The sequence below is a fragment of the Podarcis gaigeae genome, assembly GCF_964106915.1.
Source record: "Podarcis gaigeae genome assembly, chromosome: 2".
In the NCBI taxonomy this organism is placed as follows: domain Eukaryota; kingdom Metazoa; phylum Chordata; class Lepidosauria; order Squamata; family Lacertidae; genus Podarcis; species Podarcis gaigeae.
This window is the reverse complement of record NC_139679.1, coordinates 120092207-120113938: the sequence shown is the minus strand read 5'-3', so window position 1 is coordinate 120113938 and position 21732 is coordinate 120092207. Positions and strand designations below refer to the sequence as shown.

Here is a 21732-nt window from a genome sequence, read left to right as displayed (position 1 = left end):
CCAAACCCCGAGAGCATCCTCTGAGGCCTTTCTTCATGTGCCGCCTCCGCGAGACGCCCAGAGAGTGGCAACATAAGAACAGGCCTTTTCTGTGGTGCCTCCCCGCTTGAGGAATGCTCTCCCCTGGGAAGCTCAACTGGCACCTTCATTATATACAACTTTTAGGGGCCAGGCAGAAAACGCCGTTCTTCAACCAGACCTTTGGCTGATTGACATTCTATGTCCTTTTAAATGTGTTTTTGGGAGGTGTGGCTTATGGATTTGTTCTTGTTTTTACAGTGGTGCCCCGCAAGACAAACGCCTTGCAAGACGGAAAACCCGCTAGAGGAAAGGGTTTTCCGTTTTGGAGGCGCTTCGCAAAACGAATTTCCCTATGGGCTTGCTTCGCAAGACGAAATATCTTGCGAGTTCCTGCAGGTTTTTTCCCCCTCCCCCCCTTTTCCTAAGCCGCTAATCAGCTGATAAGCTGCTAATCAGCTGATCCGCTAAAAACCGCTAATCCGCTAAGCTATCAATGGGCTTGCTTCGCAAGACGAAAAAACCGCTATACGAAGAGCCTCACTGAACGGATTAATTTTGTCTTGCGAGGCACCACTGTATTCTGTATTTTGTGTTTTTGTTTTGTACTTTTATGCCGTGAACTGCTCCGAGATCTTCAGACGAAGGGCAGAATAAATATGTAATAAATAAATACAATAAATAATAATTCTGCACTAGCTTCAGATTTCTGATCATCTTCAAGGGGAGCTCATTACAGTAGGCCAGAAAGGAGGAGAGCATGAACAACAGAAGCCAAGCTATTCCTCCTAGCCATGATAAATAATATATAATTTTCAATAACTGTACTGTATTGTGCTTTTGCCTCCCTTTTGATCATAATCTATTTGATTCCATTTAATTAGGGATAAGAGTCACTGGGAGACCATGAATTTGTCTAATCCTTAATTTTATTTATTATTATGTTTTTTATGCATTTTCTGGGAATCACAGAATTGTAGAGTTGGAAGGGACCCAAGGGTCATCTAGTCTCACCCCCTGCAATGCAGGAACCTCAACTAAAGTTCTTCCTGATGTTTAGCTGGTGTAGTGGTTAAGAACGGTGGACTCGTAATCTGGTGAACCGGGTTTGCTTCCCCGCTCCTCCACATGCAGCTGCTGGGTGACTTTGGGCCAGTCACACTTCTCTGAAGTCTCTCAGCCCCACTCACCTCACAGAGTGTTTGTTGTGGGGGAGGAAGGGAAAGGAGATTGTTAGCCGCTTTGAGACTCCTTTGGGTAGTGATAAAGTGGGATATCAAATCCAAACTCCTCCTCTTCTTCCTTTCTTGTAACATGAAATAATTGGTTCCAGTCCTACTCTCTGGAGCAGAAAACAAGCTTGCTCCATCTTCCATTTGACAGACTATTAGATATTTGAAAATGGCTATCGTATCTCAGAAACAGAGAATATCAACAAGATACCCACGATCAACAAGTATGCAAAAGCTTGGAGTTTTGGAGTACGTCGTCAGCAGTGTGCTGATAACACAGCTCTATTTCTATCTGTAGATGAGGCAGTGGAAGTGCTGGACCAGTGTCTTGCCTCGGTAATGGACTGGATGAGAGCCAACAAATTGAAGCTCACTCCAGATAAGGCTCAGTTAGTGGGTGGTTCCTAGAGCAGATGGCTAGGAGGTCACCTGGTCTTGATGGGGTCACACTTCCTCTGAAGCAGCAGGTTCATAGCTTGGGGGTAATCCTGGATCCTTTGCTGTCGCTCAAGGCTCAGATGGCCTGGAGTGCCTTCCATCACCTTTGGCTGGTAGCCCAGCTACACCCCTATCTGGACAGGGATAGCCTAACTACTGTTGTCTATGCGCTGGTAACTTCAAGGTTAGATTACTGCAATGTGTTATACGTAGGGCTGCCTCTGAAGATGGTTTGGAAACTTCAGCTAGTGCAAATTTCAGTGCAAGATGCTTTGAGCATATTTCACAGATCCTGGTTGACTGCACTGGCTACCAATTAGTTTCTGGGCCCAATTCAAAGTGCTGGTTCTGACCTATAAAGGCTTAAATGGCTCAGGACCAAAATACCTAAAGGTCTACCACTTTCCATATGAACCTACCCGGACCCAGAGATCATCTTCGGAGGCCCTTCTTTGAGTGCCTCCTCAAGAGGTCCGGAGGGTGGCAACGCAAGAACAGGGCCTTCTCTGCAGTGGCTCCCCGTCTGTGGAATGCTCTCCCCAGGAAAGTTCACCTGCCACCTTCCTTATACACCTTTAGGCGCCAGGCAAAAGCGTTACTTTTTAACCAAGCCTTTGGTTCATTTGATGGACATCCTATGCACTTTAAAAATGTGGCTCTCTTGGGGGTGGGGTGTTATTGTGTTATTGTTTGTATTTTTATTTTATACATTGTGATCTTTTCTATGAATCGCCTTGAGACCTGCAGGTACAGGGCAGTATATACCATATTTTTTGCTCTATTGGACGCACTGGACCATAGGACGCACTGGACCATAGGAGGGGGAGAACAGGAAAAAATTTTTTTTCTTGTTCTCCACCTCTAAGTCAAGGTGCGTTCTGTGCATTCAAGGTGCGTTCATCTGAAGCCTCCGGAGCCCAGCGGGAGTTCCCGCTAGGCTCTGGAGGCTTTGGGTTCCTTTCGACCTGCCCTTTGGGTCTGGCGGGGGAAACTCCTGCTGGGCTCCCCAGGCTTGCGGATATCTGCCCGAAGCCTGGGATATGCTGCTCAGCGCGCCCCAGGCTTCGGGATGCAGGCTGCTGCCTACAAGCCTTGGGAGCCTGGTGGGAACTCCCGCCGGGCTCCCTACGCTTGTGCAGCAAAAGCCTGCATTCGCCCCATAGGATGCACACACATTTCCCCTTCATTTTTGGAGGGGAAAAAGTGTGTCCTATGGAGCAAAAAATATGGTAAATTCAATTTAAAAAATAGTAAAAAATTGAGTGTATATCAAACTATTCATATTTACAACAGTTGCCCTGTAATATTCTTAAAACTTCGAATACTGTTGTGCTGCATCTTGAACTCCACCCAATACATAATAAACTCCACATTTCAACACAGAGATTGAATAGAATCATCCAAACTTTGTTTAAAACAATAAGTGTTAGTTCTCTTCCCTTATCTTAGTTTATCTTTAAGAATTTAATCATATGTGTCAAACCTCATATTCTTAAAACCCATTTCTTAACAGAAAGGTAACGTTTCCCTATATGCCATTCTGAGCAGCAATCTATCTATATAATCATTTCAATATCAAGTGAAACTTGCTTTTTGTACACAACACAACTATGGAACTATTTAGGTTAACCTTGAGTTCTAACATGACGAGAAAGGAAGGATAAAGGTAAAGATAAAGGAACCCCTAACCGTTGAGTCACGGACGACTCTGGGGTTGCGGCGCTCATCTTGCTTTATTGGCCGAGGGAGCCGGCGTACAGCTTCCGGGTCATGTGGCCAGCAGGAATAAGCCGCTTCTGGCGAACCAGAGCAGCGCACGGAAACGCCATTTACCTTCCCGCCAGAGTGGCACCTATTTATCTACTTGCACTTTGACGTGCTTTCGAACTGCTAGGTTGGCAGGTGCAGGGACCGAGCAACGGGAGCTCACCCCATTGCGGGGATTCGAACCACCAACCTCCTGATTGGCAAGTCCTAGGCTCTGTGGTTTTAACCCACAGCGCCACCCGCGTGCCTTGAAAGGAAGGATACTTTCCCTCTATCCCTCTCACCAGTATTCATACCTTCATAAGCTTCTATCAAAGCCCCATTTAGTCACACCCCCCCGAGTACCCCTCAGTTCCTTATGAGTGATTTATCCCCATGGTGGTGAAGACCCTTATGACTACTGCATCATGATTCATTCACAAAATGTGGCAAGGAAAATGCCTAATCACAACATTGTACTAGTTAAGATGATGGCCCTAATCACTTTCCCCACATGCCATGTTTGGAATCGTAGATATCTGAACATTTATACTGTCAATCTCTTGTTTGTGTGTGCTATAAAAGTGTGATTGGTCAGAAAAGCTGTAGTCTTCTTTCTTTAGACACTTCCTCCCTGTGTGAAGATTTATTTACATTTTCTTTCCACACTTCAGTTCCGTGGTTTCACCATTGGGTGATGTGATTTGACCCTTTTATTCTGCTTGCTCATAGATGACACTTCTACATTCCAAGCCTGTACGTATATAGTTGCTCCTCTATGCGCAGTCTCTGATTATTTTTAAGGCTGTCTCTGTGGTGACAAATCATGCTACAGTCTGAGCATACATCTGGTTTATCACTTGATGTCTACTGAGGTCCCTGCTCTTGCTGAAGCTCTTTATGTATTCCACACATTTGAATTCTTTGGTGCGATAAAAAGCTTGACCTGTGATTGAAGCGCTTTCTGCACTCCAAACATTCAAAGTTTCTCCTCTGTGTGGATTCTCTGATGTGAAATAAGGGAGCTTTCCCTAATATAGCTTTTTCCACACACTAGACATTTAAAAGGTTTCTCCCCTGTGTGGATTCTTTGATGTAAAATAAGGGCCCCTTTCCTGTTAAAGTTCTTTTTGCACTCCACACATTTATATGGTCTCTCACCTGTGTGAGTTGTTTGGTGTGATGCAAAGCTAGAGCTGTGATTGAAGGTCTTTCCACACTCCAGGCATTTAAAGGGCTTCTCACCTGTGTGAATGTTTTGATGTGAAATAAAAGCATCTCTCCGACTAAAGCTCTTTCCACACTCGAGGCACTTAAATGGCTTCTCCACTGTGTGAATGCTTTGATGTGAAACAAGGGAGCTTTTCCTAATATAGCTCTTTCCACACTCCAAGCATTTAAAAGGTTTCTCTCCTGTGTGGATTCTCTGATGTAATTTAAGGACCCCTTTCCTGTTAAAGCTCTTTCCGCACTCCAAGCATTTATGTGGTCTCTCTTCTGTGTGAGTTCGTTGGTGTGATGTAAAACTTGAGCTGTGATTGAAGCTCTTGCCACACAGCAGACATTTATATGGCTTCTCACCTGTGTGAATGTTTTGATGTGAAATAAAGCAGTCTTTCCTAGCAAAGCTCTTTCCACACTCCAGACATTTAAATGGTTTCTCCTCCATGTGAATGCCTTGATGTAAAATAAGGGACCCTTTCCTAATATAGCTTTTCCTGCACTCCAAGCACTCATATGGCTTCTCCCCTGTGTGGATTCTCAGGTGTAATTTAAGGATCCCTTTCCTGTTAAAGCTCTTTCCACATTCCAAGCATTTATGTGGTCTCTCTCCTGTGTGACTTCTTTGGTGTAAGGTGAAGCTTGAGCTGTGATTGAAGCTCTTTCCACACTCTAAACATTTAAAAGCCTTCTCCCCCGTGTGGACGTGCTGATGTGAAATAAGGCAGTCCTTTCTAATAAAGCTATTTCCACACTCCAGGCATCTAAAGGGCTTTTCCCCTGAGTGGATTCTCTGATGTAAAATAAGGGAGTCTTTCCTAATATAGCTCTTTCCACACTCCAGACATTTAAAAGGTTTCTCCCCTGTGTGGATTCTCTGATGTAATTTAAGTGTTCCTCTCCTGTTAAAACTCCTTCCACACTCCAAGCATTTATGTGGTCTCTCACCTGTGTGAATTCTTTGGTGTAAAGTGAAGCTTGAGCTGTGATTGAAACTCTTTCCACACTCCAAGCATTTAAAGGGCTTCTGTCCTGTGTGGATGTGTTGATGTGAAATGAGGGAGTCTCTCCGAATAAAACTCTTTCCACAGTCCGGGCATTTAAAGGGCTTCTCCCCTGTGTGGATTCTCTGATGTAATATAAAGGTGGATTTCCTATTGAAGCTCCTTCCACACTCCAAGCACTCATATGGCTTCTCCCCGGTGTGAACGCGTTGGTGTAATGTAAGAGAGTTGTTCCAACGGAAACTTTTTCCACACTCCAAGCATTTGAAGGGTTTCTCTGCTGTGTGAGTTATTTGGTGTGATCTAAGGTTGGAGTTCTTCCTGAAGCTCTTTCCGCACTTCAGGCAAGTATACGCTTTCTTTCCTGTGTGCATTTGTTGGTGTAAAGTAAGAGAAATAGCCCAGCAAAAGCTCTTTCCACATTCCAGGCATTTAAATAGTTTCTCCCCCGTGTGAGTCCCTTGATGATAAGTGAGATGGGTTTTTTGACTGAAGCTCTTTCCGCACTCCAAGCATGTGTACGGTCTCTCCCTTGTGTGGGATCTCTGATGTAAAGTAAGAGAGGTAGCCCAACGAAAGCTCTTTCCACATTTCAAGCATTTAAATGGTTTCTCTCCTGTGTGCGTTCCCTGATGGCAAGTGAGGTGCATCTTTTGACTGAAGCTCTTTCCGCACTCCAAACATTTAAATGGTTTCTGCCCAGTATGGATTCCTTTGTGAGCTGTGAGATTGCTCTTCTGCCTGAAGCTTTTTCCGCACTCCAAGCAGCTATATGGTTTCTTATCTGTGTGAATTCGTTGGTGTAAAGTCAAGACGCTAGACCAACGGAAGCTTTTTCCGCACTCCAAGCATTTAAAAGGTTTTTCCCCGGTGTGAATTCTTTGGTGTGAAGTAAAGCTTGAGCTTTGATTGAAGCTCTTTCCGCACTCCAAGCATTTAAATGGTTTCTCCCCTCTGTGGATTTTATTATGTAAAATAAGCCGGTCTCTCCTATTAAAGCTCTTTCCACACTCCGAGCATTTAAATAGTTTCTCCCCTGTATGAGTTCCTTGATGAACAGTCAAATTTCTTTTCTGATTGAAGCTTTTCCCACACTCTGAGCATATATATGGTTTCTCACCAGTGTGTATTCTTTGATGTCTGCTTACACTTGATATCTGATTGAAGCTCTTTCCACAATCCAAGCACTGAAATGGCTTCCCCCCTGTGTGAGTTCCTTGATGAACAGTGAGATTTCTCTTCTCACTGAAGCTTTCTCCACACTCCGGGCACACATAGGGTTTCTCCCCTGTGTGGATTCTCTGATGAGCAGTAAGGCTTGAATTTCTACTGTAGCTCTTTCCACATTCGGAACATTGAAATGGTTTCACCCCGGTGTGGATTCTTTGATGAGTAGTGAGGGTTGACTTCTGACTGAAGCTCTTTCCACACTCAGAACACTTGAATGGCTTCTCCCCTGTGTGGAGCTTAGAGTGGGTATAAAGGCTCGATTTCCATTTGAACATTTTGCCGCACACGGGACACTGACTGCTTTCTTTCCTGTTGTTAAGGTTCTCTTCAGCTGGGATCTCACAGATGTCACCTTCCTGAGAAGCAGAGAATTCGTTCCTGCTCTTCTGTTTTAGCTCAGGTCCTGCTCTCTGTTCTTCCTCCTCTTTGCATCCATAACTTTCCAACAGCGCCATGTTTGATTCTCCTCCATCCTGCTTTTCATCTTGAGAAACAAGAGGGATACTTTGTGAGAAGGAAAGAAGAGCTTTAAACTGTTGGCATCTTTTTTTTAATGATCCCTAACATGAAATTTCACAGAATCACAGAACTGTAGTAGTAGTAGTAGCAGTAACAACAACAACAACAACAACAACAACAACAATAATAATAATTTGTTATTTATACCCCCGCCTATCTGGCTGGGTTTCCCTAGCCACTCTGGGTGGCTTCCAACAGAATATTAAAATACAATAGTCTATTAAACATTAAAAGCTTCCCTAAACAGGGCTGCCTTCAGATGACTTCTAGAAGTCTGGTAGTTGTTTTTCTCTTTAACATCTGGTGGGAGGGCGTTCGACAGGGTGGGTGCCACTACCGAGAAGGCCCTCTGCCTGGTTCCCTGTAACTGGGCTTCTCGCAGTGAGGGAACCGCCAGAAGGCCCTCTGCTCTGGACCTCAGTGTCCGGGCAGAACGATGGAGGTGGAGACGCTCCTTCAGTTGGAAGGGAACCTTGGGGCCATCTAGTCCAGCCCTCTTTCAAAGCAGGAACCTCAACTAAAGCATCCATGACAGATAACCAATGTACGCTGCACACTAGTGGACAAAATTGTGGAAACCTTTTGGAAAAAGTGTATTTGTGAGGTTTGATGGCTCACAACACCACTTTTTTTTTTGGAGTAATACCATAAAATTATGTATCAATGGAAATATAATTTAATGAAGAATGTAATGCAAGAGTTTGTTCAATCATCTGTATTCTATAAAAAGTTATATCCAAATAACCAGAAAAAAGGAAGCACAACTTGCTTAGGTTGATATGCAGTAGCTTTGCTTCATTTGAATGTAGCCAACGAGCATGAGTGTTTAGAGAGCCAATCAGGTGTTATGAGCCATCAAACCTCAAAAATACTTTTTTCCCAAAAAGTTTTCCACAATTTTGACCACTAGCGTAGGTCAACCTGGGGCTCTTGCTCCAGAAGAGAAACTTCCTGAAGGAGCGTCTCCACCCCCATCGTTCTGCCCGGACACTGAGGTCCAGCACCGAGGGCCTTCTGGCGGTTCCCTCACTGCGAGAAGCCAAGTTACAGGGAACCAGGCAGAGGGCCTTCTCGGTAGTGGCACCCGCCCTGTGGAACGCCCTGTGGAACGCTTTTAGGCAGCGGCAGACATCTGAAGGCAGCCCTGTTCAAGGAAGTTTTTAATATGTGACATTTTAGTGTATTTTTCATCTTTGTTGGAAGCCGCCCAGAGTGGCTGGGGAAACCCAGCCAGATGGGCGGGGTACAAATCATAAATAATAATAATAATAATTATTATTATTATTATTGTTATTATTGTTGTTGTTGTTGTTGTTGTTGTTGTTTCATGCATTACTGTATTTTAATATTTTGTTGGAAGCCAGAGTGGCTGGGGAAGCCTAGCCAGATGGGCAGGGTATAAATAAATTATTATTATTATTATTATTATTATTATTATTATTATTATTATTCTCTACCAATATTTCTCTGTGTACGAATTGCTACAGGTGCGCGGTTGATGTACTCTGCATGCAAAAGTTCAGTGTATTTAGCACCTGCCAACTACAGTAGTACCTCGGGTTACATATGCTTCAGGTTACGGACTCCGCTAACCCAGAAATAGTACCTCAGGTTAAGAACTTTGCTTCAGGATGAGAACAGAAATCATGCTCCGGCGGCGCAGCGGCAGCAGGAGGCCCCATTAGCTAAAGTGGTGCTTTAGGTTAAGAACAGTTTCAGGTTTAAGAACGGACCTCCGGAATAAATTAAGTACTTAACCCAAGGTACCCACTGTAATTTTATCAGCCACAAAGACAAGGGAGTCTTAGTCAATTAAAAAGAGAGATCCTCACCTAGGATCTTCTGCACGGATCTTTCCCAGAATTCCTCACTGCTCCCAGCCTGGGTTGCATGAAGGTCTCCTGAAGCCTGGGAGTCACCCGAGTCTTGTTGCTCCAGAGAAGCAACCACCCTCCAATTCTCCTCCATGACTTCCTTGTGCAGGACCTTTTGGTCTGGATCCAGCAATTTCCACTCCTCCTCTGCGAAGTATACAGCCACATCTTCAAAAGTCACCTGGGGTGGGGGAAAAGAAACTTTATCTAGGAGCATGCTGTTTGGCAAGATTCTATTCCCTTTACAAATTGATCTAATGTACACTCTCTTCTCTCATGTACCCACCAGGGATATGGGAAAGGGTTTCAAAGGGCACATGGCAGAAAAGTTTTTTTTCATTTTATCGTAGTTTTTTTTTTTTTTTTTAGCTCCCATTTGCTCTCCCCAGGAAGGCTTGCCTGGCACCTTCATTTATACAGTAAAACCTTGGTTGTCGAACATAATCCGTTCCGGAAATCCATTTGGTTCCGAAACATTCTTTTTTTTTAAAAAAAAAAAAATAAATTTTTAATTTTATTTAACGTAATTATTACAAAATACAAGCAAAATACTGCAAATACATACATACATATATATTTCAGATAAGCACACACATATAAAAAAGAACAAAAGAGAAAAAAGGGAGGAAAGAAAAAGGAGAAATAAGGAGAAAAAGAAGAAGAAAAATTGGAAGAATTTCTTCCAAATTTATTCTACAAATATCTCAATAATAAAATTTCACTGATTGACTTCCATTGCTTACACTGCACTTCCTATATACATTTTAAGCAAAATTGTATCTGTTATTCCGTATTTGTCCCATACAATCTCATACAAATATTATAATCAATAAGTTTTCTAAATCTTTCATAAATCTGTTCTAAACACAACCAATACCTTACACTTAATCTTTGTCTACATAAATAATCATTTAAACATTTCCATGGTTCCGAAACATTTGACAACCGAGGCATGGATTCTGATTGGTTGCAAGAGCCTTGGACATTTGGCTTCCGAAAAAACATTTGAAATCCAGAACATTTACTTCCGGATTTTCAGCGTTTCGGAGCTGAAATGTTCCAAAACGAAGCTGTTCGGGAACCGAGGTTTGACTGTACACCTTTAGGCACCAGGCGAAAACATTTTTCTTCAACCAGGCCTTTGGATGATTGACATCCGATGCCCTTTTTAAATGTGTTACGGAAGATGGGGATTATTGGTTTGGTTTTGTTCTTATTTTTAATTGTGCATTTTGTGTGTGTGTGTATATATATATGTGTGTGTGTGTGTGTGTGTGTGTGTATGTGTGTGTATATATATATATATATATATATGTGTGTGTGTGTGTGTGTGTATGTATATATATATATATATGTATGTATATGTATATAAGATTTATGTTGTGAACCGCCAAAAGATTACGAGTATAGGGCACTACCCAAATTCAAATAAATAAATAAATAAACAAATAAATAAAATTGTTTTATGAAAACTACCCCAAAATTATATTCTCCCAAGAAGGGGTACGCTGGTAAGACTAAACTTAAAATTATTTAGCTGGGTGTTTCACTTCAGGGTTTAAGGTGTCTGAATGGGCATTCACACTGGTTTCTGTGAACACAACTTTGATGGAAGCAGAGAGGAAAGGTGCAAATTCTTCCGGGTCCAGAGGCACCCTGGGTTTCCATTTCAGGCTCTCGGTCGATCCCTATATTTACCTGATCCAGCCGCACAGATGCAATTTCCACTCCACCGCAAGGAAGAGACCAACCGCAACATATTTCCCGCATCCTGCTGCATCCATCTCCTGAGAGGGACACAAAAAAGGGGAAAATTTACTTGCCATTCCTTGCATTTCCAAATCAAACTGCTCCTGGGCAGCCAAAACAGTACCACCCATTCGGACGGCCAAAACCGTGTAATCAAACTGCACCACTGGTATCTTCAAGCAAACTGATCCCAAGCTGTTAAAAAAACTTTAGATGCTAATAGTACCACCTTGAACCTGGCTGGGTAGCAAATGAGCAAGTGGCACAGATCCTTGAGCACGGCTGTTATGTGCCGACAGGGTCTTATTCCTGTCAGCAACCATGCTGCAGCATTCTGCACTAACTGAAGTTTCCAAATCAAGTGTAAGAGAAGCCTCACATAGTTAGCACTGCAGTGATTCACTCTTGAAGCATTTCTGTTTCATGCAAGAGGGCAAAAATACCCAAGGGTTCGTTTCTTTCTTTCTTTCTTTCTTTCTTTCTTTCTTTCTTTCTTTCTTTCTTTCTTTCTTTCTTTCTTTCCGCTGTACATTGGAAAGGGCTATGTGGAGAGAGTCTCTTCCTTTAAATTCCTAGGAGTTTATCTCAGTGAAGACCTTACTTGGAAAATCAATACAACCCAGGTGGTTAAGAAAGCCCAGCAGAGACTCCATCTCCTCAGAGTATTGCGGAAGAATGATGTCAATCAACATTTCATAGAATCATAGAATCATAGAGTTGGAAGAGACCACAAGGGCCATCGAGCCCAAACCCCTGCCAAGCAGGAAACACCATCAGAGCACTCCTGACATATGGTTGTAAAGCCTCTGCTTAAAGACCTCCAAAGAAGGAGACTCCACCACACTCCTTGGCAGCAAATTCCACTGTCGAACAGCTCTTACTGTCAGGAAGTTCTTCCTGATGTTTAGGTGGAATCTTCTTTCTTGTAGTTTGGATCCATTGCTCCGTGTCCGCTTCTCTGGAGCAGCAGAAAACAACCTTTCTCCCTCCTCTATGTGACATCCTTTTATATATTTGAACATGGCTATCATATCACCCCTTAACCTCCTCTTCTCCAGGCTAAACATGGCCAGCTCCCTTAGCCGTTCCTCATAAGGCATCGTTTCCAGGCCTTTGACCATTTGGGTTGCCCTCCTCTGGACACGTTCCAGTTTGTCAGTGTCCTTCTTGAACTGTGGTGCCCAGAACTGGACACAGTACTCCAGGTGAGGTCTGACCAGAGCAGAATACAGTGGCACTATTACTTCCCTTGATCTAGATGCTATACTCCTATTGATGCAGCCCAGAATTGCATTGCCTTTTTTAGCTGCCGCGTCACACTGTTGGCTCATGTCAAGTTTGTGGTCAACCAAGACTCCTAGATCCTTTTCACATGTACTGCTCTCAAGCCAGGTGTCACCCATCTTGTATTTGTGCCTCTCATTTTTTTTTTTGCCCAAGTGCAAATGATCTCCTTCTACCGGGAGGAAACGTTGCCTCACTGTTTACAAGTTGTACAAGTGGCAATAAAGTATTTCAATTTCAATTCAATTCAATTTCTATTTCTTTCTTCTTCTTTTCTCTCTCTCTCTCCCTCTCTTTCTCCTTCCTTCCTTCCTTCCTTCCTTCCTTCCTTCCTTCCTCTCCCCTCCTTCCCCCCCCCCAGGTTAGGTAGCTAGTACAGTGGTACCTCGATTTTTGAGCGTCTCTGAAGCCAAAAACCCGGAGTAAATGCTTCCGTTTTTTAATGCACATCGGAAGTCGAACGACGTCTGCTGCGGTTTTTTCCAATTTTCTCCATTGACTTTGCGGACTGCCCTTTGCACCTTGGATATCGAACGTTTTGGAAGTCAAACAGTCTTCCGGAACGGATTACGTTCGACAACCGAGGTACCACTGTATATTGAATTTATTACTTGCCTCCCATAACAGTCCCAGAACGATTTACAAGAATAAAAAGCTTAGCTCTTTCAAGCCAGTGTTGAAGTTAAGTGTTGAAACTCAGTGTTTTTTTTATTGCCATCAGCTTGTCTCCAACATGGGATTGAGAGAAATAATAATAATAATAATAATAATAATAATAATAATAATAATAATTCATTATTTATACTCCGCCCATCTGGCTGGGTTTCCCCAGCCACTCTGGGCGGCTTCCAACAGAATATTAAAATACAATAACCTATTAAACATTAGTTCCAGTTACAGATAGGTAGCCGTGTTGGTCTGCCATAGTCAAAACAAAAAAATTCCTTCCAGTAGCACCTTAAAGACCAACTAAGTCAGTTCTTGGTATGAGCTTTCGTGTGCATGCACATGTGTATCTGAAGAAGTGTGCATGCACACGAAAGCTCATACCAAGAACTGACTTAGTTGGTCTTTAAGGTCTACTGGAAGGAATTTTTTTGTTTTGACTATTAAACATTAAAAGCTTCCCTAAACAGGGCTGCCTTCAGATGTCTTCTAAAAGTCTGGTAGTTGTTTTTCTCTTTGACATCTGGTGGGAGGGCGTTCCACAGGGTGGGTGCCACTACTGAGAAGGCCTTCTGCCTGGTTCCCTGTAGCTTTGCTTCTCGTAGTGAGGGAACCGCCAGATGTCCTCAGCGCTGGACCTCAGTGTCCGGGCAGAACGATGGGGGTGGAAACACTCCTTCAGGTATACTGGACTGAGGCCTGCTTATTTCAGGCGTACCTGAGAGAGAAGACCAAGATGGGCAATGATGCCACGCTAATCCTTACCCAGTGATGTGACACCTCTACCTTCTTCCTGTTTGATCTGCCTGGAGTCTGACGGATCCTTCTCTGCCCCAGCAAAGTCCACGGCCTCTTCCGAAAATAGGTCCTGTGGGTGAAATAACAGCAGAGATCAGAAACAGAGAGGGATTGGGGAAGGAATGGGGCAGAATCAGGCCTTGGCATGCTGTCCCCTCCTTCGATGATTTCCAGAAAATGAACATGGGGAATATTCTGAGCCCCTGAAAACTATCAGGATGAAAACCGTCTCTCTCACCTGCAGCCCTTTCTGCTTCTTGTCCTCTGCTCGGCTCAGGAGGAAACCTTCGGCCAGGGCCACCGCCTGGGAACTGGTCTCTGCTCCACATTCCCTGACCCAGTTCTCCATCTCCGGGGGGAGGACAGCCAGGAACTGCTCCAGGATCATCAGGTCCAGGATTTGAGCCTTGGTGTGTCGATCTGGCTTCAGCCACTGATAGCAAAGATGGTGGAGTCGGCTGCAAACCTCCTGAGGTCCCTCAGCTTCCCTGTATTGGAACTCCCTGAAATGCTGTCTCCGTGCATCGACGCTGAGGGCATATTCCTCATCCAGGATCTCCTGCGCGGTCCTTTCCCAGAATCCACCACTGCTCCCAGCCTCTGTTGCACTAGGTTCTCCTCCTGCCCGAGAGCCAACCAAGTCTTGCTCAGCCATCTTGGACTTGTGATCTGAAGCGGCTCCCAAGATGGCCAAAGTATCCCCTGAAAGTTCCACAAGATTCTGCCTGGAGGCCAGGCGGTATTTTGCAATCAGATTCCAGATCGTGACCGAGTCCTTCCCCTGTAGAAAAAAAGCAGAGAGCCCAACGGGAAATTTTCTGTTTTACAATTTAAAACACTCATTTAAACATCCTTAAAATCTCACTGACTTCCCTTCTTCTCTTTCCATGGTTCATTTTGCATATCATAAACCCCTGCGTATTTTACATAAACTTTATTATTTAGTATTCCATTATTACATCCACCAAAACTTATTTACACTGTTGAATTTACCTTAATGCTGCCAACATTTTCAAGTGTTTATATTCAATAAACATTTTCCAATCTTCTCTAAATGTATGTTCTTCTTGTCCTCTTATTCTATATGTTAAGTCTGCAAGCTGTGCGTATTCCATCGATTTAAGTTGCCATTGTTCTTTAGTTGGGACCTTGCTCATTTTCCATTTTTGGGCTAACAAAACATGGGCCACAGTAGTAGCATACATAAATAACTTTTTTTGACACCTGGGAATTTCAATCTGAATTACCCCCAACAGAAAGGACTCTGGTGGTTTTTTGTTTTTGTTTTGGAAATTACTTTAAAACATATATTTGCGAAAGATGGAGTCGCCCCCACCTCCCAAAAAATGGGGGCTTTGGAGGGAGGAGCTGCCACAAGCTCCTGAGGGAAATGTCAAAACATATGCCTCAAAACACTTATGCGTTTCCCCTCAAACTACTCCTTCACTCCCCACTGCTTGAAGAATGAAGCTGGGCAACAGGTGAGTTCTCCTCTCTTTCTTTTGCTCTATCCTTGAAAATTATTGCCTGCGTTTGGGAACTATCAGGAGGAAATGCTTTCCTCCCGCCATGCAGCAATTGCAAAGCAGCAAAGGCAAAGAAGGGGGAATTTTTGTTGCCATCTTCCTGCTTTGCCTTGCTACTGCTCCTCCATGAAGGGAGAGGAGAGACTCCCAATCATCTTTCCGGGAGGACCCTGGAACTACCCGCCACTGGCCTTGACACCAGACTTTTGGGTGTGTGTGTGGGAGGGGGAAAGGGTTTGTCACTGTTTGTTTAAATAATTTTTGAGATGTGAAGGAAATAAGCAGCTATCTTATCTTTAAAAGACATCTGAAGGTAGCCCTGTTTAGGGACGTTTTTAATATTTAATGCTGTATTGTTTTAATACTCAGCTGGGAGCCGCCCAGAGTGGCTGGGGAAACTCAGCCAGATGGGCAGGGTATAAATAATAATAAATTATTATTATTATTATTATTTTATAATTTTTTATTAAAAGTTTTCAACACAAAATACGATTAAAAACCGCACTAATTTAGAAAGGAAAAAAAGAAAAAAGGAAGGAAGGAAGGAACTAAAGAAGGGTGGGAGTTAAAGGGGGGGGGGGAATCGCTGGTTGGATGTGAATGATTTTGGGGCTACAGAGTGGGGTTGAGGTTTTATTTATTTGCTAATTAGTGGGCCAGAGTATTTGAGTACTGTTAATGTTGTCTGCTATTATTTAGATGGCTGGTATGTTCTTTTTGTTTTTCCATAAATGTAATATTATAGGAAATATTAATGTATTATATGATTCCCCCATTCTTTCCCACCTGTGGTATTATGTACTGTGTATTTTCTTTAGCTCAGTAAGTAGAGCAAAAGACTCTTAATTTCAGAGTTATGGGTTCAAGTACCATGTTGGGCGGGGTTGGACTAGATGCCTCTCGTGGTCCCTTCCGACTCGACAATTCTAAGATGCTATGCTTCTTACCTGTTGCTCTCCTTGATTCTCCTCTGCCTGACTCCAGGGAAAGCCTTCGGCCAGGGCCACCGCCTGGGAGCTGGTCTCCGCTCCGCATTCCCTGACCCAGTTCTCTGTCTCCGCAGGGAGGACGGCCAGGAGCTGCTCCAGGACCACTAAATCCAGGATCTGAGCCTTGGTGTTTCTCTCTGGCTCCAGCCACCGACGGCAAAGGTGGTGGAGTCGGCTGCAAACCTCTCGGGGTCCCTCGCGGTCCCGGTAGCGGGATTGCCTGAAACGCTGGCGCTGCGCCTCTGAGCTGAGGGTGCCCCCCTCACCCAGGATCCGCCGCAGGATCCCTCCCCAGGATCCCTCTCTGCCCCCGGCCTGCACTGCAGGGGCGTCTCCTCCTGGCTGGGGGGCACCCGTGACTCGATCTTGCGGTTTGACATCATCCTTCAAGACATCCCCCGACATGGCCAGAAAGAGAGCAATTTTCCTCCCCGCTCCTGCAAAATCCTGCAAAACCTTGCAAACCTCCTTTGTCCCCGCTCTCTGCAACCTCCAGCACCTCTCCAAAGCAGGATAGGGAGGAGTCTTGTTGCTCTAGAGGAGACCCCCCCCCCAAAAAAAATTACCTTCCTGTCTAGGAATCCATCTCTGCCATTTAACCCTTGCTGTTGGTCCAGGGATTTCAACTTGAATGAAATATTTTTATTGGGGGGGGGGAGGTAAGCCCCACCCCACATAATCGACCACATGACAGTGTGCACGCACAGTATTTGAATCCAGTGCTTTTTTTTCTGGGGGTACTCAGGGGTACGCACACCCCCTAAACATTTTGTGAATCTTTTGTACTTTGGTCCATTTACTGTATTCATTTTCCCCCGGGTTTGAACATGGTGATTTTCTGGAGTCAAAATGAGAGCACCCCTAAACTTTTTTTTAGAAGAAAAAAGTACTGTCAGTGCCCATCAACTTAGGGGGACAGCCCCCTCAAATATTTTACTGGGGGGGAAGACCCTTCAGCCTCTAGGAGTTGGCTCCTATGTGTGGGTCAGCAGAGAAGGGCTCCTTTGCATGCAAAAAGGGGATCATAGAAGCTATTTGTGGGAAGGGACCCCCCAGAGTAATCTAGTCTAACCCCCTGCAGTGCAGGAATTTCCAGTTGGCCCATATTGGGGATCGAACCCACGACCTTGGCATTATCTTTTTTTAAAAAAATATATTTATTAAGATTTTATATAATAAGACAAGCATCACAGTCAAACAACACACCAGAAAAAGACAATTAAGAACAACACAATCCAACAAGACAAAAAGTACAATAAAAAATAAGAAAAAATAAGAAAAGACAGAGAACAAAAAAAAAAAAAATCTAGTTTTTTGCTTATTTATCTTTATAACCCTCTTTCCTGACTTCCTCACATCTCCCTTTTCTGTGTTCCCCTTTACACAATCAAATTCAGCAATTCCTTGCCCTCTTTCAACTCTTAATCAATATTATACATTTCAACCTGTTATGTCTCCGATTTTTCCTTTCCTTTTAAATCCATTTTTACATATTCTTTATAGCTTACTCCCTTATATCATTTTGTTTAATTTCAACATAATTTTACTCTGGTCTTTTCACCCTTTTCTTTTAAAACATTTTTGCATGTTCCTTTTAACTATGTCACTGATGCCATATTGACTTTATATCCAACATCAATTTAACATTCAGACATTTTACAATGTTTTTGAAGATATTCTTTGAACTTCTTCCAGTCCTCTTCCACCGACTCTTCTCCCAGGTCTCGGATTCTGCCAGTCATTTCTGCCAATTCCATATAGTCTATCACTTGCATCTGCCATTCTTCCAGGGTGGGCAAATCTTGTGTCTTCCAATACTTTGCGATTAGTATTCTTGCTGCGGTTGTTGCATACATAAAGAATGTTCTGTCTTTCTTTGGCACCAATTGGCCAACCATGCCCAGGAGAAAGGCCTCTGGTTTCTTAGGAAAGGTATACTTAAATACCTTTTTCAGTTCATTATAGATCATCTCCCAGAAGGCCTTGATCCTTGGGCACGTCCACTAAAGGTGAAAGAATGTTCCCTCAGTTTCTTTACATTTCCAACATTTATTATCCGGCAAGTGATAAATTTTTGCAAGCTTGACTGGGGTCATGTACCACCTGTATATCATTTTCATAATATTTTCTCTTAAAGCATTACAGACCTTGGCATTATCAGCACCACGGTTCTCACTAACCTGAGCCTTTGTTCCTGCTTAAGCAGCTCTTCCTCAATGAGGACTGGCACCTTACACTATCTGCAAGGGGCCACATAGCTCAGTGGCGGAACATCTGCTTGGCAGCCGAAGTGTAGTGCAGGCAATAGTGAGGTGGTTGGAGCAATGGCAGAAAACGGCTTCCTTTCTTCCCATTTAAGCAGCACTTCATAGAATCTTAAGAGTGGGAAGGGGTCCCAGGGTCATCTAGTCCAACCCCCCTTCAATGCAGGAATCTCAGCTAAAGCATCCATGACAGGTGGCCATTCAACCTCTGCGACCAAAATCTTACTTCATCTCTAAGGGCAGGGACCACATCTCGGAGGCAGAGCAGCTGCGTTGCCTGCAGAAAGACTTGGGTTCAGCCCCAGATGGCATCTTCGGATCGAGGTAGAACTGTCCCCTGCTGGAAACCCTGCAGAGCGGGACTGAATGACACAGTGCCATCTCTCTCAGCCAGGTCCTTCCCTTACAAAAAATGGATGAGGGGCCTCAGTGTCCGGGCAGAATGAAGGAGGTGGAGACGCTCCTTCAGGTGATGGGAGTTGTAGTCCAACAACATCTGGGGACCCACAGGTTGAGAATGGCTGATACAGAATAATGTAGGTATGTTTTATGCTATGAAAATAAGGTAGTGTGTTGTATATATGTATTGTGTAAATGTATGCGTTTTATGTTATAATAAAATAAAATAAAATGGAAGTCGATGGAATCTGTTCTGGAAGTCCATTCAACTTCCAAAACATTCGGAAACCAAAGTGTGGCTTCTGATTGGCTGAAGGAAGCCACGGAAGCGTCATCGGATGTTTGGCTTCCAAAAATAGTTCGCAAACCAGAACACTCACTTCCAGGTTTGCAGTGTTCGGGAGCCAAAACACTTGAGAACTAAGCTGTTCGAAAACCAAGGTACAGCTGTATCATCTTCCTTAGTGCCACTATTCTGAATAATTCTTTTTATATGGTATGGGGCACTGGGGATGAATTTAAGAAACCAAGGGGGCAGTGGCCCCACAATGTTTGGGGGCCCTGGTATTATACAAAGATTTCCTTTTTTCACTTGGTCAATATCTAACCCCCCCCCCCCACTTTTTTCATTGGTCTTCTGGATGTCCAGGTATTGTGAGGATGCTCAAAATTGATAATAAAATGTTTTCACGGAGAATGCTAAGATGGGCAGGAAGCTTTTGTAGGAACCAAGGGACTGGGTGGCAACTTGAGGGCTTTGTGCTGGAGGACTTCCCTCCCAACTCTAACCACTAGACAGCCCTCTGTTCAGTGGGGGTCCTCCGGAGGTTTTGTGGAAAGGTTTTCTCAAGGCCACCTGTGAAAGTATAGCTGGGTAGGCAAGTGTTTGCTCACAGCGACAGAGAAACGGTTCTGAACCATGGGTTGGGAACCCATTTTTGCCGGAGGGTCCAAAATCCTTATCAGAGCCCAACACAGGCAAAAATTCAGAGGAGGAGCAGAGTTGCCTGCCTGTCAATCACCTGACGTCAGCCGATCAGGAGTTTTGAAGTCCCTTGTCTGAAACTCTGGAGAGATGCTGCCAGTCATTGAACTCGACGAACTCAATGAACTAACAATATGACAACTTCTTATGTTCCAAGTTCAGACAGTGGCGTAGCGTGGGGGGTGCAGGGGGGGCCGACCGCACCGGGCGCAACATCTGGGGGTTAGGGTTAGGGGGCGCAAATTACTTGCCTTGCCCCGGGTGCTGACAACCCACGCTACGCCACTGAGTTCAGATGCTTAGGCTAGGGGTGTGATAGGAATTTTGAGGTCTTAGATATATGGTAATGTTCATAACCGCACGTACATAGATAAGCACAGGAAGACCGACCTGAAGCCATTTTGATTCCTAAACTGAGCAAATGTTTTCTCTGCAAGGTCAAAGTGGAAAAGCCTCCCCATTGTCTTTTCCTTCACAAATCCTGTCTTAAGGACACATTTAGGATATGAATAGGGTGTGAGCCTGTGACCTGGCCCAGGAACTAAGTATTTTATCACTACAAAAGACTGGCCAGGCTCCCCAGGAAATTCAATCAAGTAACCTGCCAGACAGGAGATAAACAAGGACAGGAGAAAAACATTTAAATTTCTGTTTAGACCGCCTTTTTTGTAATGTATCTGAGGGGTGGTCTTAGGTTACAGCCCTTCTGTGATGTATGTATGATGTTTCTGGGGGTGGTCTTGATCTACAGGGTGGCAATTTCAAAAGTCTTTATAAGGCCTTGCATGCCATTTTTCTGGGTCCCTCCTCTCTCCTGCGGGTGAGGGGAGCACCCTGTTGTAACAGATCAATAAAGACCAGGCTTACTAGCTGCTTTGCTTCTCAATATTCTCTGGTTGGCCTCTGTTATTTTCTCCTACCAATAGGGAACCTATGTAAGGACTCTATATGGGCTCTTGGATATGGGCTCAAACATACAGTGATACAACTTACCAAACAACAATAACGACAACCACCCCAAAGACCCACCATTGAAACACCATCATAAAAACTTTAAAAACCACCACCTTGCATATAAAGTTATGGAACAGAAAGCAGAAAGAAAAGATCAGAGGGAGAGAAGGAAGAGACAGCTCTGACCAGAGAAGAATGGCAAATCAAGTTGATGGACTAGGCCAAAATGGCAAAATTAACTGGGACGCTCAGGAATCAAAAAGACAAGAAAATTAAAAAAGAATGGGAAATGTTTATAATGCATATGCAAAATCATTGTAAACTGGTCAAAACGTTAGCAGGATTTTAAATACACTCGTAATGTAACAGAACATATAGATAACTTAGGAAGGTGAAAAATTGGAGAAGTACTGATATGCAGCTGAAAATAGAATTAAAAGGACCCATCGTATGAGGAGAAGTCAGGAGATTCACAGCAATCTCGATATTTGGATTTTGTACTGTTTTATGCTGTATGTTTATATCTTTGAAGATCAATAAAAAAGCTTATTTTAAAAAAAAGATCAGGGGGAGAGAGAGGAATGTTCATTTCAGGATTCGCTAATTATTATTCACATACCAAAGGGGAAATAAGGCAAAAACGAGTTAGTATTTAGTAATTCAATAATGAGCTAGAAGTTCTCTTCGTCAAGGAATGTCATGGTCTGGTTGGATGCAGAGGAACGGGGAGAGGAACCACAGAGGAACCCCCAAGGGAAGAAGGCTCAGAGCCCGAGAATTGGTGGTGGGACGACAGTAAATGATCACAGGGAGAAGACTGGGAGGAGGTGGTGTTG

General features: G+C 43.8%; 1 protein-coding gene across 2 annotated transcripts; it reads right to left on the bottom strand.

Annotated features, from left to right (window-relative positions):
* Window positions 1–3143: 3143 nt before the first annotated feature.
* On the bottom strand, window positions 3144–16917 carry LOC310836981 (uncharacterized protein). Of its 2 annotated transcripts, XM_083723057.1 has the most exons (7): window positions 16253–16916; window positions 14018–14560; window positions 13747–13849; window positions 10981–11069; window positions 9241–9463; window positions 4823–7373; window positions 3144–4487 (listed from the first exon to the last, which is right to left on the bottom strand). In XM_083723057.1, exons 1-7 carry the CDS (start codon window positions 16697–16699, stop codon window positions 4466–4468), a joined length of 3978 nt encoding a protein of 1325 aa, XP_083579183.1. In that variant the 5' UTR covers window positions 16700–16916; the 3' UTR covers window positions 3144–4465. The 2 variants fall into 2 exon arrangements, with proteins under 2 accessions (XP_083579183.1, XP_083579182.1); XM_083723056.1 differs by having other exon boundaries at window positions 3839–7373; window positions 16253–16917.
* Window positions 16918–21732: the final 4815 nt, after the last annotated feature.